General features: G+C 42.7%; 1 protein-coding gene and 1 non-coding gene across 6 annotated transcripts; both read right to left on the reverse strand.

The window, feature by feature from the left end:
* Positions 1-6402: 6402 nt before the first annotated feature.
* On the reverse strand, positions 6403-12633 carry tedc2 (tubulin epsilon and delta complex 2). Of its 5 annotated transcripts, none has more exons than XR_012768153.1 (10): positions 12117-12457; positions 11623-11681; positions 10827-11361; positions 10681-10734; positions 10506-10584; positions 10176-10320; positions 9742-9831; positions 8812-9005; positions 8443-8642; positions 6403-7246 (listed from the first exon to the last, which is right to left on the reverse strand). XR_012768153.1 is itself a non-coding variant. In XM_075454679.1 (10 exons), exons 2-10 carry the CDS (start codon positions 12218-12220, stop codon positions 8493-8495), a joined length of 1410 nt encoding a protein of 469 aa, XP_075310794.1. In that variant the 5' UTR covers positions 12221-12261; positions 12551-12633; the 3' UTR covers positions 6403-8492. The 5 variants fall into 5 exon arrangements, 3 of the variants coding, with proteins under 3 accessions (XP_075310794.1, XP_075310793.1, XP_075310792.1); XR_012768152.1 differs by having other exon boundaries at positions 6403-7417; XM_075454679.1 differs by adding an exon at positions 12551-12633 and having other exon boundaries at positions 6403-8642; positions 12117-12261.
* Positions 11864-11937, reverse strand: trnat-agu (transfer RNA threonine (anticodon AGU)). Its single transcript has one exon. It is a non-coding gene; the product is annotated as a tRNA-Thr (tRNA).
* Positions 12634-12954: the final 321 nt, after the last annotated feature.

Here is a 12954-nt window from a genome sequence, read left to right on the forward strand (position 1 = left end):
ACAAAGATATCATTTGGAGCCTACTGCTATCACTGACTAATTAGGTACAGACAGATTTTTCTTTTGCACAAGTGCTGCTGATTGGGAATTTGAATAAATAAACCAATAAGACTCCAGATGGCTCAAATTCAGTTTCCATAATGTCACGTTGTGCTGCCTGCTGCATATCTCCAAACTGATGTCAGTTTTGTATAATTCAAAGTTTGATTAAAGCCAAATACTGCTGAATGCTTGTGTTAGGATCCAAGTCCAGGAGATAGAGAGGCGGATGAGTTGCTCCCATCTGGTTTCCTGTAATCCGTGCTGACCCTTGCAACCCAAGTGACCACTTCCACCCCATCTGCACTTTGCCCCTGTTGGCCTCTCCTCCCTGTAGCCAGACCTAAACACAGTTCCCTCCACACCCACATCAGTTTCCCAGCTCTTAGGTTTCTTTAAGGTTCTGGTACGAATAATTTGAAATAAATGTACTAAACAAATCTATTGGTTTAACTTTCATATATGTTATTAACACATAGGACACATCAGTCCTTATGAGTGTCCTTTGCCAGTAGGGGGTGTCATTTATTCTGGTTGAAAGAGGCCAGTCTGTTTTCTTAACAACCAGAGGATCCCACATGTCTCTGCATATCTGAACAAGTCATCCAATCTGGCGAGGCAGCATATGACAATGTGTCTATATACAACACATAAATATCAAGCAAATGGCGGGTCAGGTGTTTCTGCCAACCATATCTGTGTTTCATACTTAACAAAAAATTGCAGTGACAATCGTCATCTGTATCACAGTCTAAACAGTGTTAGTCTATTGTCTCTTCACTGTCCACCCCATTTGTCTTCTGTATTTTTAGCCCTGTCAAGAGATTCTTCCAGATCTGTCAGGACAGGACTAAATGCTGCTACCCTTCAGATGATTCTGCACAGTTTCCCAAAGTGAACAAGCTGAATATCTGATAAAAGATTAATACGTTTTTTTTTTTTTTTATAAAAAACCTTTACAGAAGAATAAGGACATCACAGACAAAAAATGATCACATGACATTTATTCAATTCAGTACATATGTAAAGAGTTAAAATTTACATATTAGTAGAAATATACAGTACAAATAATAAAAAAAAAAAAATAGTTGTATATACAGCACCAAATATTGGATGGCACATAAACCAACATGTTTTGTGTCACTTGCTGGAGTGACAAACAGCAAAGGCAGACAGCGTGGCTGTCTTCCGAGAGGGACAAAAATCCCCGCAGCAGAGAGAGGTAGCTTTTCCCTTTAATAATTCAGAAGGCAGAAGGGAAATCACTTCACATCTCTAACAAATAATATCTGGTCACCGTCCATTGATTTTTTACTGGCACAATATAGCTTAACAATTTGCAAGTGTAACTATACAAACAAAACATTGTCAATGTGTACTACACATGGGAAAACTGTTTTGATACACAAGCCATGGCAAGAATATAAGAGCAGGTACCTCACTTGTCTTGTTATTTTGCGAGCACTGTTTCCCCGATATAAAATGACATATCACCACTTTTGCTCTTTCTTTCTCTTCCTCTGACTGAGCAGCTCCACAACAACACCAACAAAAGGCAAGCGATTATTCTCATTAATATCTCCTCCGTCAACCTTCCTAAACACTTAACGCGTTATGACATTGCAAAATATTTAACACAGATATTGAGAATGGTTCAGTTTTGCATTTGTGTTAAAGCCCCATGAAATCCACTGTCACTAAGTGAATAGATCTGAAGATAGCTTCCAGACAAATAGTAAAGGCAGACAGTCTGATGCGTTATCACTGAATGTAATGTCATTTCAGGGCCTCATACTTACAAATGCCTCTCCAGCATTTCTGTTAACGTTTACCCTCAAAGACATTAGGGGTTGATGCGAGTTATAGTAAGCATGTTTGGAAATACAGACTGATCTATGTTAGCTCTCGATTTTGTCAGAGCTTAAAGGTTCAGAGAGGACTTACCCCACTCCAGTTCAGCTGACATTTTCTCTGCCATCTCCAGTAATGCGTCATATCCCCGTAATCATGATGTTCTGTTCAGGATGGCTGATCACAATCTAGCTGCAGGGGCAATTCCTTGCTCCTATATAAAAGTCAAAGAAATGACTTCCAAGGTTCTGCTTTTGACTCTCACAATTAACCTTCGCCCCATTCCCTAGTTTAAATGAAAAGATTCTGGCTGACAACCAGTATCTAAATCACAATGAGCTGCAGAACGTGGAAAAAAGACTGCCCCATTGGGTGTCTGTGAAGAGAGGCAGGAAAATGCAGCCTTGCAATTGGTAAGCTGGTCTTCAAGGTGGTCTTTGGCATTGTGTGTTAAGTGCTGCCCCTGCACATATGCACACGTTCTTCTCAGCAAGCATCCCTTAAGTTGGAGTCAGGATCAATGCAACTGTGATCAATGATAGCGCTTGAGGATCCAGGAGTGCTAGCAGTCATTCACGTGGAGACACTGTATACTCCTTTCACCTTCCTTACATTGCACTTCATTGCACTTTCATCTCATGTTACAATCAGTCACATAAAGAAGTGTTTAAGACAGAATAAAACAGCATTGTATATCTTATCCCATGAGATCATACACCAACAGAAAGGCCCTATTCACAGATGTGAGTGCAGCAACATTCACTCGCTCTGTGAAAGAAAACGTGTAGAAAGGGGAAACCCCAGAGTCATTCAGAGCCTGAACATTATTCAGTATTCATTAGAAAATTATGAGTTAGCCTATTTTCAGACTGGCAAAGGGATTTGCTGCTCACTTTAAGCCAATATTCTTTTCATTGTGAAAGAGAAACTAATCAAATTTATTTTGCGAAGAAAAGTAAAGTCTATTTAGATGGACTATGGAGCTCACATTTAAAGGTGTGTCTAAACTTCAGTGTCAGAAGGCTATACACACGTCCTGAGCTATATCACAACGGGGAAATAAGTGTGATAAAGTAAGATAATGGGGATGTAGAATGAAGTGGATGGGATAGATGTGGAGAGCTCTGTTGGGTAAAGAGAGAAAGAGCAGGGGGGTAAATTCTCAGAAGTTCAGATGGAAACTGGGGAATGTGACAGAGCTTTTTTCCATGAGTGCTTGCTCAAGGCACCAAGCGGGAGGGGCCATAGGCAAGCAGGATCAGTCAAAGTGTCCCTGCAGTGGCATGTCCCCTCGGGCAGTGTCCTTCAATAATCCTGGCTTCCCCTGTGTGGAGTTGAGGTGCCCAACATACACGGAAGGCTGGGTGTAAATGCTCGCACATTGACAGGAAGGCAATCAGTCAATCAGAAAGTAAGTGCCCAACGCTTTTGTAAAGTGGAGCTGAAGCTACAATAAGCCTTTCAAAGTAAGCTGCTTTACGAAAAGGTTTTCTTGCTAGGACATGGCGATATGTGCAAATCGTTTGTTCCTTTGTATTTAAGTCCAAAAAAAAAATCTCTCAGTTTACCCGAACTTTGATCAGGGCACACACAGGCACCTTGCACTTCCCCAGCAGATCCTCTGTCCTCTCCAGCTCATCATCCACACAGATGCCAGTAAGATCCTGCTGGACTCAAGTTCCACTCTCCCCTTGCGTAAAAAAAGCCCCCTACACATTGCTGCAGTGTCACAGGACGAGTGAATGACGTTGGGCGCTGACGTGGGTGTCCTGCTGTTTCGGCTGGGTATCAGGTTGCCGTCTTTGGCCCATTTCTGGCCTCTTGGAGAGTCACCTGTCCTGGTAAGAGGAATGCTGTGACTGACGTGCCTAGTGACGCCAGCATCGACTCCAATAGCAGCTCTGCATAGTGTGTTAGGTGTCTGCACAAGCTCCCACTGTAGGACCGCAAGTGCCAATCCATGCATGTAAATATGCAAGAAGTGTGCAATGCATATTTGTGTGTGTGTCCTTAGAGGTTGTTTTGAAACAGAACACCTGCTGTCTGTTGATAGTGTGTGTGTGTGTGTGTGTGTGTGTGAGAGAGAGAGAGACATTTGTTATTCACCTTTGCCTATCCAAAAATCTAGTCCAGACTACATAGATCTTCAATGTCCTTTCTGTCTTTCTTTCAACTTCCTCTGATTTTCTAACCAAATGTTTCTCCTATATGAGCTGAGCCGAACTGTCATGAAGAATAGAGGGAATTTAGCTTTGGGAGTAGGTGAAGTGGAGGCTGTTTTAGCAGGACCTTGAGCTCCCAGCCCTGGGCATGTGTCTGTTGTTGAGTTCCTATAACTTATCTCCATGTTCTTCAAAGGGGACACTGCTCAGAGGTGAATGAGCCTCCCTCGTTCTTTTTCTTTCTCTTCTTCTTGTGGACAGTCCAACAAGCAGTTGCCATCAGCAACAGCAAAAGGCCCATAACAAGTAGCACAACCGATACTACTTTAGTCTGTGGCAGGTCATTGTAAGTGTAGGTCACCCCCGTTCCTGCAACCCCAATAACCAAAGAGATTATTCCAAAGGGAAAAATGCAGCGGTACCAGGACTTCTCCATGCCTCCTGTAGCTTGGGACAAACGCTCCAGAGAGGAGAGTACTTCAGGTACTTTGGCACCTCCAGCCTCCAGGGACTGACTCTCCTGCCCGGAGTTGGTCTGGGGCTGTGGTTGGCAAGCAAAATGGCCCGTTGTACAGCCCATCCTAACTGTGTGGGCTGGTGGATCCCGACCGGATCACCGTTGTTCAACAAGATCCTAATTGTAGTCAGTTCTGGCCTGGAGAAACAGAAGGAGATAAAGAGAGGCTGAAAAGGAGAGAAAGAGGAGGAAAAGATTTGGATGAGACGGAGGAAATTACTAGAGTCATAATGGCTGGAACATGCCAGGTAAAGGATTGTAAGTCAGCACTGAAATCCACTCACACTTTCCCCCTCTCTCCTTTCTTCTCAGGCTGTTTCTCTATACACTGCCTGCTGGCTCTTCGACAGCACATTGTACACTCTGCAGATAGTAGTCACGGAGATATATAAAGGACCAAGGGAATGGGAGGAGCAAGGGATGAAAAACTGGGAAGTCCAAGGGTTATGATTGGTTATTGTGAGTGACATCAAACTCTGAAGAAGGTAGAAGAGGGGCTGAGGAAGCACAGGAAGGGGGAGGGGAGAAGACTTTACTGCTCCCTCTTCCCTCTTGTCCCCGTCATTGCACTTCAATCGAATCTCTTTTTGTTTTCCGAAGAAATAAAATCGCCCGTGTGGGAAATAAAAAAACCCCACTGCTGAATGGAGATCAGAGCACAGAGGGGAATTCTTGGTTACCTTTATCTATTTCTCAACAGGAAAAGTGGAACCTCCTATATGCGATTACAGATTAACACCAGGTGGGAAATACACAGAAATCAAACACAGATACACAGTTCATGTAAACATCTGAAAAAAAATAATATATCGTATAAACAGAGCTGCTACAATCAGAGTGTTAATAGACGGATGTCCATGCCCACTCGTGACAGAAAACACAGGCAGCCTCCTCTTATTTCCCACCCACGCACACTGCGAATGCCAGTTCTTTCAGTCGGTTCTTTCTGAATGAAAGCAAACCTGGTAGTAGGTTGATCCCCAAGTATGCACAACTCATTGTTCTCTGAAAATAACATCAATCCAGACAGCTCTCTTTTCCTCATCCATCTCATCTTCTCTCCGCACTTAAAAAGCGACATTAAAGGAGGATCGGTGTGAATACAAATCTGACGGCATTTCTATCTCCAGGCTTTAACGTGGCAGGAAGGGGCTTTATGAGAATTAGAGTGGATTTATCTGAACAGCCAGCTATTCTAAGGTTATATGAGACTATTTGAACAAAAAAGTAACAAGTCTAAAAGGTAATCTCTTAAATGTCCAAAATATCAAGGTTATCAAAAGATCTGAGAAGTGTGTGGGAAACATCACCATTACCAGTGGTCTTTAATAACAGGTTTAAAAAAAGCATCTCTGTGCCTCTATAAAACATCAGCATGAAAAAAGCTTAGCAACCGCTTTGGTCTTTATAAATACATCAAATTATTCTTCTTCAATGCTTTTGGGGCATACGCAAGCCAGTTACCTAATGTTCCACTATAAATGACAGACATGCTTCTGTCTGCATAGGAGAACTGTTGTTAAGCTAGAAAGCTGGATTAGACCGGCTGATTGGTAGTGGCAATCAAATAATAACACTGACTTAACGAGCAGTTCACCCAGCAAAAGACATGTACACGAGCCAAAGAGAAATAAAAGAGGGAAAGTGAGGAATGTGTTTGTGTAGGGCGGGGGCTAGGGAGAAAAGAAATGTTCAAAAGCAACGGGCATTTGAAGGAGAGAAGTGGATTCTTTTGAGCTCCCCTTGGTTTCTGTGGATTCGTACTTGGACTCCCTTAATGAGGGGGTATTGGACAGAGATAAAATGAAAAAGGCACAAAGACGTGGAGCACAAGAAAGAATTTATTTGGAAACTTATCTGTGTGAGAGTATGTGTACGTGACATACAGACATACTTTCCATGAAGCTTCTTCCATGGAAAGTAAAAGTGTTTGAATCGTCCCTTATATGACAAAAATAGGCGTGAGAAAAATGCAACAAAGGCGTGAGACACAGGCAACCTGGGCAGGGCCAGGCCACGGCGGTGGGAGCAGAGGAGCTCTGCTGGTGACAGCCAAAGCTAGGCAGCAGCTGATGTATGCAGGTCACAGGAAGGCTGACTTGCGTAGGCTCCACTGGAGTGTTGACGTGATCTCAAAGATGCTTTCCTGTCTCATCCTATACTCCCTTCTCACACACTAATCTGAGACCGTATGGACAGACTGCAAGCCTGCAGCGCACTGCTAACAGCCTCTTCCAGACAACACGGCTGCCTCAACATATAGAGGGACACAGCTTGTGCAAACATGTGCGAACATTTTCCTCATTTAGCTCAGAACCGGTCATCTTGAAGTGTTGTGCGCTTGTTTTGGACAAAACAACCTGGGACTGAAATAGTCCTCTCCCTTTTATAATCTTATTTTTCCTCTCCTCGGGGAAACATGCCATTTCCAGCTTGCAGTGCGCAGAGCCAGGCCCACAAGCACATCGTCTTTGTGACTCAGTCGACTCTGGGTGTGCGTGTCTCACTGTTTGTGTGTGCAAGAGGGTTGGTGCAGCAGGCTCAAACACCCACGTCCTGCTGTGTGAACCCAGCGCCACCTGTCGCCCAGTCTGGAACAGCCCCTGCCATCCACACGTCATCTGTGTGCATGAGCCTTTTGGCCCTCCTGCATCTCACACACGCCCTCACATCACATCTGAGGCGGGCAAAACCATGAATCTCAAATCAGAGAAAGTATTGGTCCCATATGTTCTCACACGCATTACATGTCTGCATGTATTACACAAACTCAAGATGGAAATGAAAAACATGTGGAGAAATACTCCGTAGGAGTATAGGCTGACTTCTCTTTGCTTCTTTTTCGACACTGGAAAAAAAAAAAAAAAAGAAAACCTGAAACACTCTGGGAAGGTTGCAGGTCCACATGGCTAACAAGCTCCTTAGAGATTCTGATTTGGAAGAAACTAAAACATAAAGAGAGTCAGCTTGAAGTCATCTTGTGCTTTCCGTTTTCAGGGAAAGACAGGAATAAAACAGGATGTCCGTGTGGTCAATTAAATCCAGAGACAAGCAGACCTACGTGCAGGCAGCAAACTGACCAGTACCCAGTATTTGCTAGTATTAGTGAGAATTAGTCTCTTATCTCGGAGTAATCTTAGGTCAGGGTTTTGAATCTGACTTACAACTCATTGGTTGATTTTGGCACAACAGCCACTTATAGAAAATAACACAAATCACTCCTTATTGTGCCCTGCGGTCACTTATTCTGCTTGTTGAGTGCCACCTGTCGGCACAGAGTGTAACTACAGGTTGTTTTTTTAAATTACAAATTATTTTTGGCATTGACTGTAGTGTGCCATAGATGAGCAATTAAAAAATGATTAAGAATTATCCAGAAAGCTTTAGAAAAAAAGTGTTTATGCGATGTCTTACTGGAATTACAAATATGCACTCAGTCAGATCAATTCGGCCGCATGCTCATCATTTCTGGAATATTACACTAATTCATGTAAAAACAGTAACTGCAAAGTAAAGGCCAAATAAAACCGCATACAATGACAGCAGAATCAAGCAAAAAAAAAAATGTATTCCATTAATTTCCATTCTTGGTTTCACTTAGTTTATACTACATAAGGTACACATTTATCCACAACTAATTATAGATTCTTAACATTTAGGGCCACAGGATACTAGATCCATCATATAAAAAGTCACCAATCAGGGCTGACAAGAAGAAACAGTCATCCATTTGCTCTCCCACACTTTGTTTCCCAGGAACACATCAACATGGAGGAATGCTTTTCCTCTTTACGATGTTTCTCGTTTAATTGGCCGTGTAAGAATCTGTCGTTGTTTCACTGGACTGGAGTGTACAGAGAGGTGTCTGCATACCTGTTGCTATGCTTATAAACTGGCGACTCTCGGTGTAACATGCTCAGTGGTCATTCAGGCTCAGAGTCCAGAACTATGGCAGGAAAACGCTCCCCTCCCTCACCCAGCAGGGAGTACACGTCTCGCAGCAAAGTGGGATTGGGACGTCCAGGTCCAGGTACTAAAGATGAAAAGTGAGGGGACAGAGTGTCCCACAGAACCTGAGACACAGCAGAGGAGACTGTCAGCAAATTATTTATTTCAATTATTTATATAGTGCCAATAAAAACGTCTTAAAAAAAACCCCACACAAACTGCAATATTAATAAGCACCATAAGGAATATGATTCACACTTATGTCTCCAGGTGCTTCATGAACACAGCTGTTACCTGTTCGAGGTAAATCTCTTGTTGCAGCAGCTCCACCCTGATCCGCAGCCTCTCTAACTCTTGGAGTTCTGCCTCTGCCCTATAGATTATGGTCAGGGGCAGGGCTGATGTTTTCCCATCTCCCCACACACCGTTTGACCCAGAGGGGCAAAGACAACCTCCCTCTGGACTCCATCGATTCCATGCTTTCCACTCTGACGGAAAACACGGTTATATTTAGAGCGTGAGCAACCATACCCCAAAACGTTTTCCTGCTCTGTTGCCTCAGCTTTAAATAGCTGGGTCTTTGCCGGGCCACGTCAGGAGAGACGGCTTAAAAACCCCACCATCACTGGGAGGGGATCTGATGAGGCCAAGGAAAGTACTGATCTAGCAGCAAGGTTTCACGGCGGCTCTGTTTTCATTTTCCACATGCCAAGATGGAGAGGCTGCATTAGCTCGTTAGCACACTGCACTCATCATAATCATTTTTTAAACGTTGTTTGAATAAATAAATAAATAAATGATAAATTCCTCTTGGCATGATGAAACCTCTGTAATAAAATCCTAACTGAGCCTTGGGTGTGAGATGTCAGACTGGTTGCAAATGTCCACAACACCAGACAGAGGTTTGTGGGCTCAGAAATGACTGGAACTTCTCTCTGACACAGGCGTTGGCAGACATACTAGAGCTACATTTGAACTTTAGCTGGTAGACATAAAGAAATCCCCCTTCGTGAAGGTGATCGGATCATCTGGAAGAAGTGAATGGAAAATTTGTGGACAATCTCAATAACTGTATTGCTGAAAAGTAATCGAATTTGCACCACTTGTTGATTGTACAGACTGAGTGATACCCATACATGCGAATCCATTTCTCCGTCAATGTGCTATGCATCAGGAGGGTATATGTTGTGTAATCGTATTAGTATGGTCGACTAAGATTCATACCTAGTTGCACCTGATTGGCAAGGCTTTGGAGCTCCACGGCTGTCAGCTGCAACCTTTCAAGTGTCAAACAGGAATCATTCTGCTTGCAACCTGTATAGGAGGTACATCAAAAACAGATTTACAATGAGAACATAGGAGCTGTGCTGTGTAACTACACCTTGTTACTTCAGCAATAGGCAATGGTTTTGCAGTTGCTCTAAGCCTGCAATAAATACAGAAAAATCTCAAATGTCCAGGATCCTGAATCTTTCTTGCAAAGAAAAGACCAAACACCGATATATTTATCCATCTAAACAACTCTCACAAAGTCACTTCCTGCCAACTCTTTCCCACGAACACCACATCTCTCACCCACATACGTGTGTCATCAGTGTACATAACTTTTACTCCTAATTTTGAATGTTTGCACGTATAGCTCTGTTCAGGCTTTTTACCTAACTCCGTGGACATTGCTGATGCCTGCTTGACTAGATTCTCCTCTGCCTGGCAGCGCCAAACAAGGTCAAGCCCTTGGTGAGTGACTCTGTCAAGCAGAGTTCGGGTCTGGTTTGGACTACCATATGGCCAATCCTTGGGAAACTAGAGGGGTCACAGTAAAAGGGTCAAGGATGACACACTGAGTGGAGAAAAAGGGTCAGAGTAATAAAAGAGAAAGCTTCTGCTAATTTCCTAATTCCTGGCTCAAGATTACACAACATGGAAAACATGTCTCATGCCAGATGGCCCACTTTGACTTGCTTCCCTAGAAAAAAAAGGAAGGATACCGTAGCTCTCATTCTCTCCATGAAGTGACACCTCCCAGTCACAGGTTTCCTTTGAAGGGCAATGACTTTCTCCAGCAACCTACAGATAATGCAGGGAAGGAAAATTAATCCGCAGACACAAACTAAGAAATTGAAAATAGTTTTTATACAACCAAAAGATCGTTTTTTACGCAACCTGTTTTGCTTGCGCCTTAGAGATTTCCATTTTGTTGTTTGTTCAGTCGGTAACCTGCCAAGAAGCCAAGCCAGCGGTAAAAATATTTTTACTCCCTTCAACTGCAAATGACAAAGCGTGATCATTTTCACTTGTGCAAAACATACCCGTCCCGTTGCAGCAAATTGCTCGCCTCAGACCCATCTGTGTCCGAAAAAGGCACGGAGACAGATGCCGCCTTGCTTGGGTCATCATCACTCAGCATGTTGCCTCTGACTGTTTTGTTTTTAGAGGGTGAGGCTGTGATCTGATCAGGAGACACAGATGCTGAGAGAGCCTGCTGCAGTTTCCCAGATGCCCGGTGATGCACAGCCCGAGCTGAGTAGGAGGGTTGGTTCTGGGTTACGTTTTTATCATTCCTGTTTTTCGACTTTACAGGTTTGCTGCTTGCTGAAGGTCTTGAGCTCAGTGTGGTGCAATCTGACAAACCAGACTTTTTAGACTCTTTTCTGTCAAGGCTGGCAAGTCTAGAGGTTGATTTGATGGCTGTTTGACGGCCTTTGCATGCTGTAGATGGACGCAATACATCCACGGATGAGTCTTTTTTAGCAGGCTCCGAGCCATGGCGGACCTGAAGGGCTTTTTCCAGCGCTCGCTCAAGCAGTTCCATATCTTCCTTTTCTCCTGTTGAAGCATCTCCATCTGCAAGCAAACATGCCATTGCAGTTAAGAAACCCCCCCTTTTAACTTTTTTCAAATCTATAAATAAACATGTTGTTAAGACAAACTTTCACAAGAGTTTCATAACTTAAAACAACCACAATCTAACCTTGCTCTCTGTCCAGTAGCTGTGATAAGAAAATATACTGAAGTTAATTTATCATTAATAATCACAATTTTGAAACTCGTGTTTTTAAATTAAAAAAAACCATTAAATAAGACTCTTTTCATTCCCCAAATTACCTGCAACAGTATCATCTGCTAATTCTGACTCCTCAAAGCCTGCTTTGGGATGCAGAGTCCTGAGGGGGAAAAATAACTTCACATGACCACAGGAAACTAAGAAAACAGCTGTAGACAGCAGTAAATTGAATTAGCTTGCGATAACAACCTAATTTGTGCATCAACGCAAGCTGGATAACTACAAAATCATCGTTGTATTTTATATCGAAAGTAAAGAAAATAAAGACATCCTTCTCAAAATAGGCACTGCTGGGATTCGAACCCAGGATCTCCTGTTTACTAGACAGGCGCTTTAACCAACTAAGCCACAGCGCCAGATGCCTCGACAGGGCACCAGGTGCCAATTTAAATGCCAAATTTAGCAACATCAGAAGACACGATATTTGAAAGTTAAGACACAGTTCTCAGCTTGCACAATCGGCCGTAACATTAAAAGCATCAGAGCGAAATACAAGCGAAAATGTGAAAACTGATCACAGACAAACCATACTTACAAGCTCTGTAATAATTCTCTGAGGAGCTGAATACTATCACTAAGTCTGGTTTGTTCGTCTTTGCACGACTTGATGGCTTGTTGAACCGTTGAGAGAAGTGACATGGTCGTTGTGTTTGTGGCTTGCTGGTGGGTTTTTTTTTCTTCTGAAAAAATATTAAATAAGCAACATTAACGTAAAAGTATTGCTTTCAACGAAAGTGAATCCACGATAAGGTTTATCCGACAAAGTTACAAACCATACGTTATTCAAAACGCGTGGGTGGAAAAAAGAAGTTTACAATTTCACATAAAAATACCCTTTCGTTTCGACCCGCGAACACTTAACGGATGCGGAAGCCACATTTCTCTCCCCAATGCAGAAAAGTGTCAGAGATAAGTCATATACATATGTTTGGGAAGCTAAACAAGGCACTGGCAGTGGTGCTGTCTTACTTTTGTGAGCAAATATATATCGTCCACGTTATAAAATCAGAAAGCATAACATACATTTTTTAACAATCTACATGAAGTTTTCAGTTCTCGCGAGAATTTACATAGTCGCCGGGGACGCCATGTCGTGTATTATCTCTGGTTGGCCTGGGTCAGAGCCATGGATGTATTATAGGTTAATGTGTTAATATTATATGTTAATATAATACATCCATGTTCAGAGCCTTATAAAAAGATAAGAGTTTTACACCACTGGGTTACCAAAATATGGATAAAATATACGCTTTCCTGGTTTCACATTGTGAAAACTATTGGCATCTGCTCATGTCACACTTTGAAACATGAATATGTCAAAATATCTGAGTTGGAAATAAGTAAAGAAACACCGCCAATTATTCCTATCATAA

Source organism: Odontesthes bonariensis, chromosome 21 (genome assembly GCF_027942865.1).
Source record: "Odontesthes bonariensis isolate fOdoBon6 chromosome 21, fOdoBon6.hap1, whole genome shotgun sequence".
NCBI lineage: Eukaryota > Metazoa > Chordata > Actinopteri > Atheriniformes > Atherinopsidae > Odontesthes > Odontesthes bonariensis.

Coding starts and splice junctions, on each gene's coding strand:
- tedc2 (XM_075454679.1), bottom strand. CDS start 12,220: ATGTCACTTCTCTCAACGGTTCAACAAGCCATCAAGTCGTGCAAAGAC. Junction 10,321..10,505: donor TGGAGAGAATGAGAGCTACG/GTATCCTTCCTT, acceptor TGACCCCTCTAG/TTTCCCAAGGATTGGCCATA. Junction 9,832..10,175: donor AGCAATGTCCACGGAGTTAG/GTAAAAAGCCTG, acceptor CCTCCTATACAG/GTTGCAAGCAGAATGATTCC.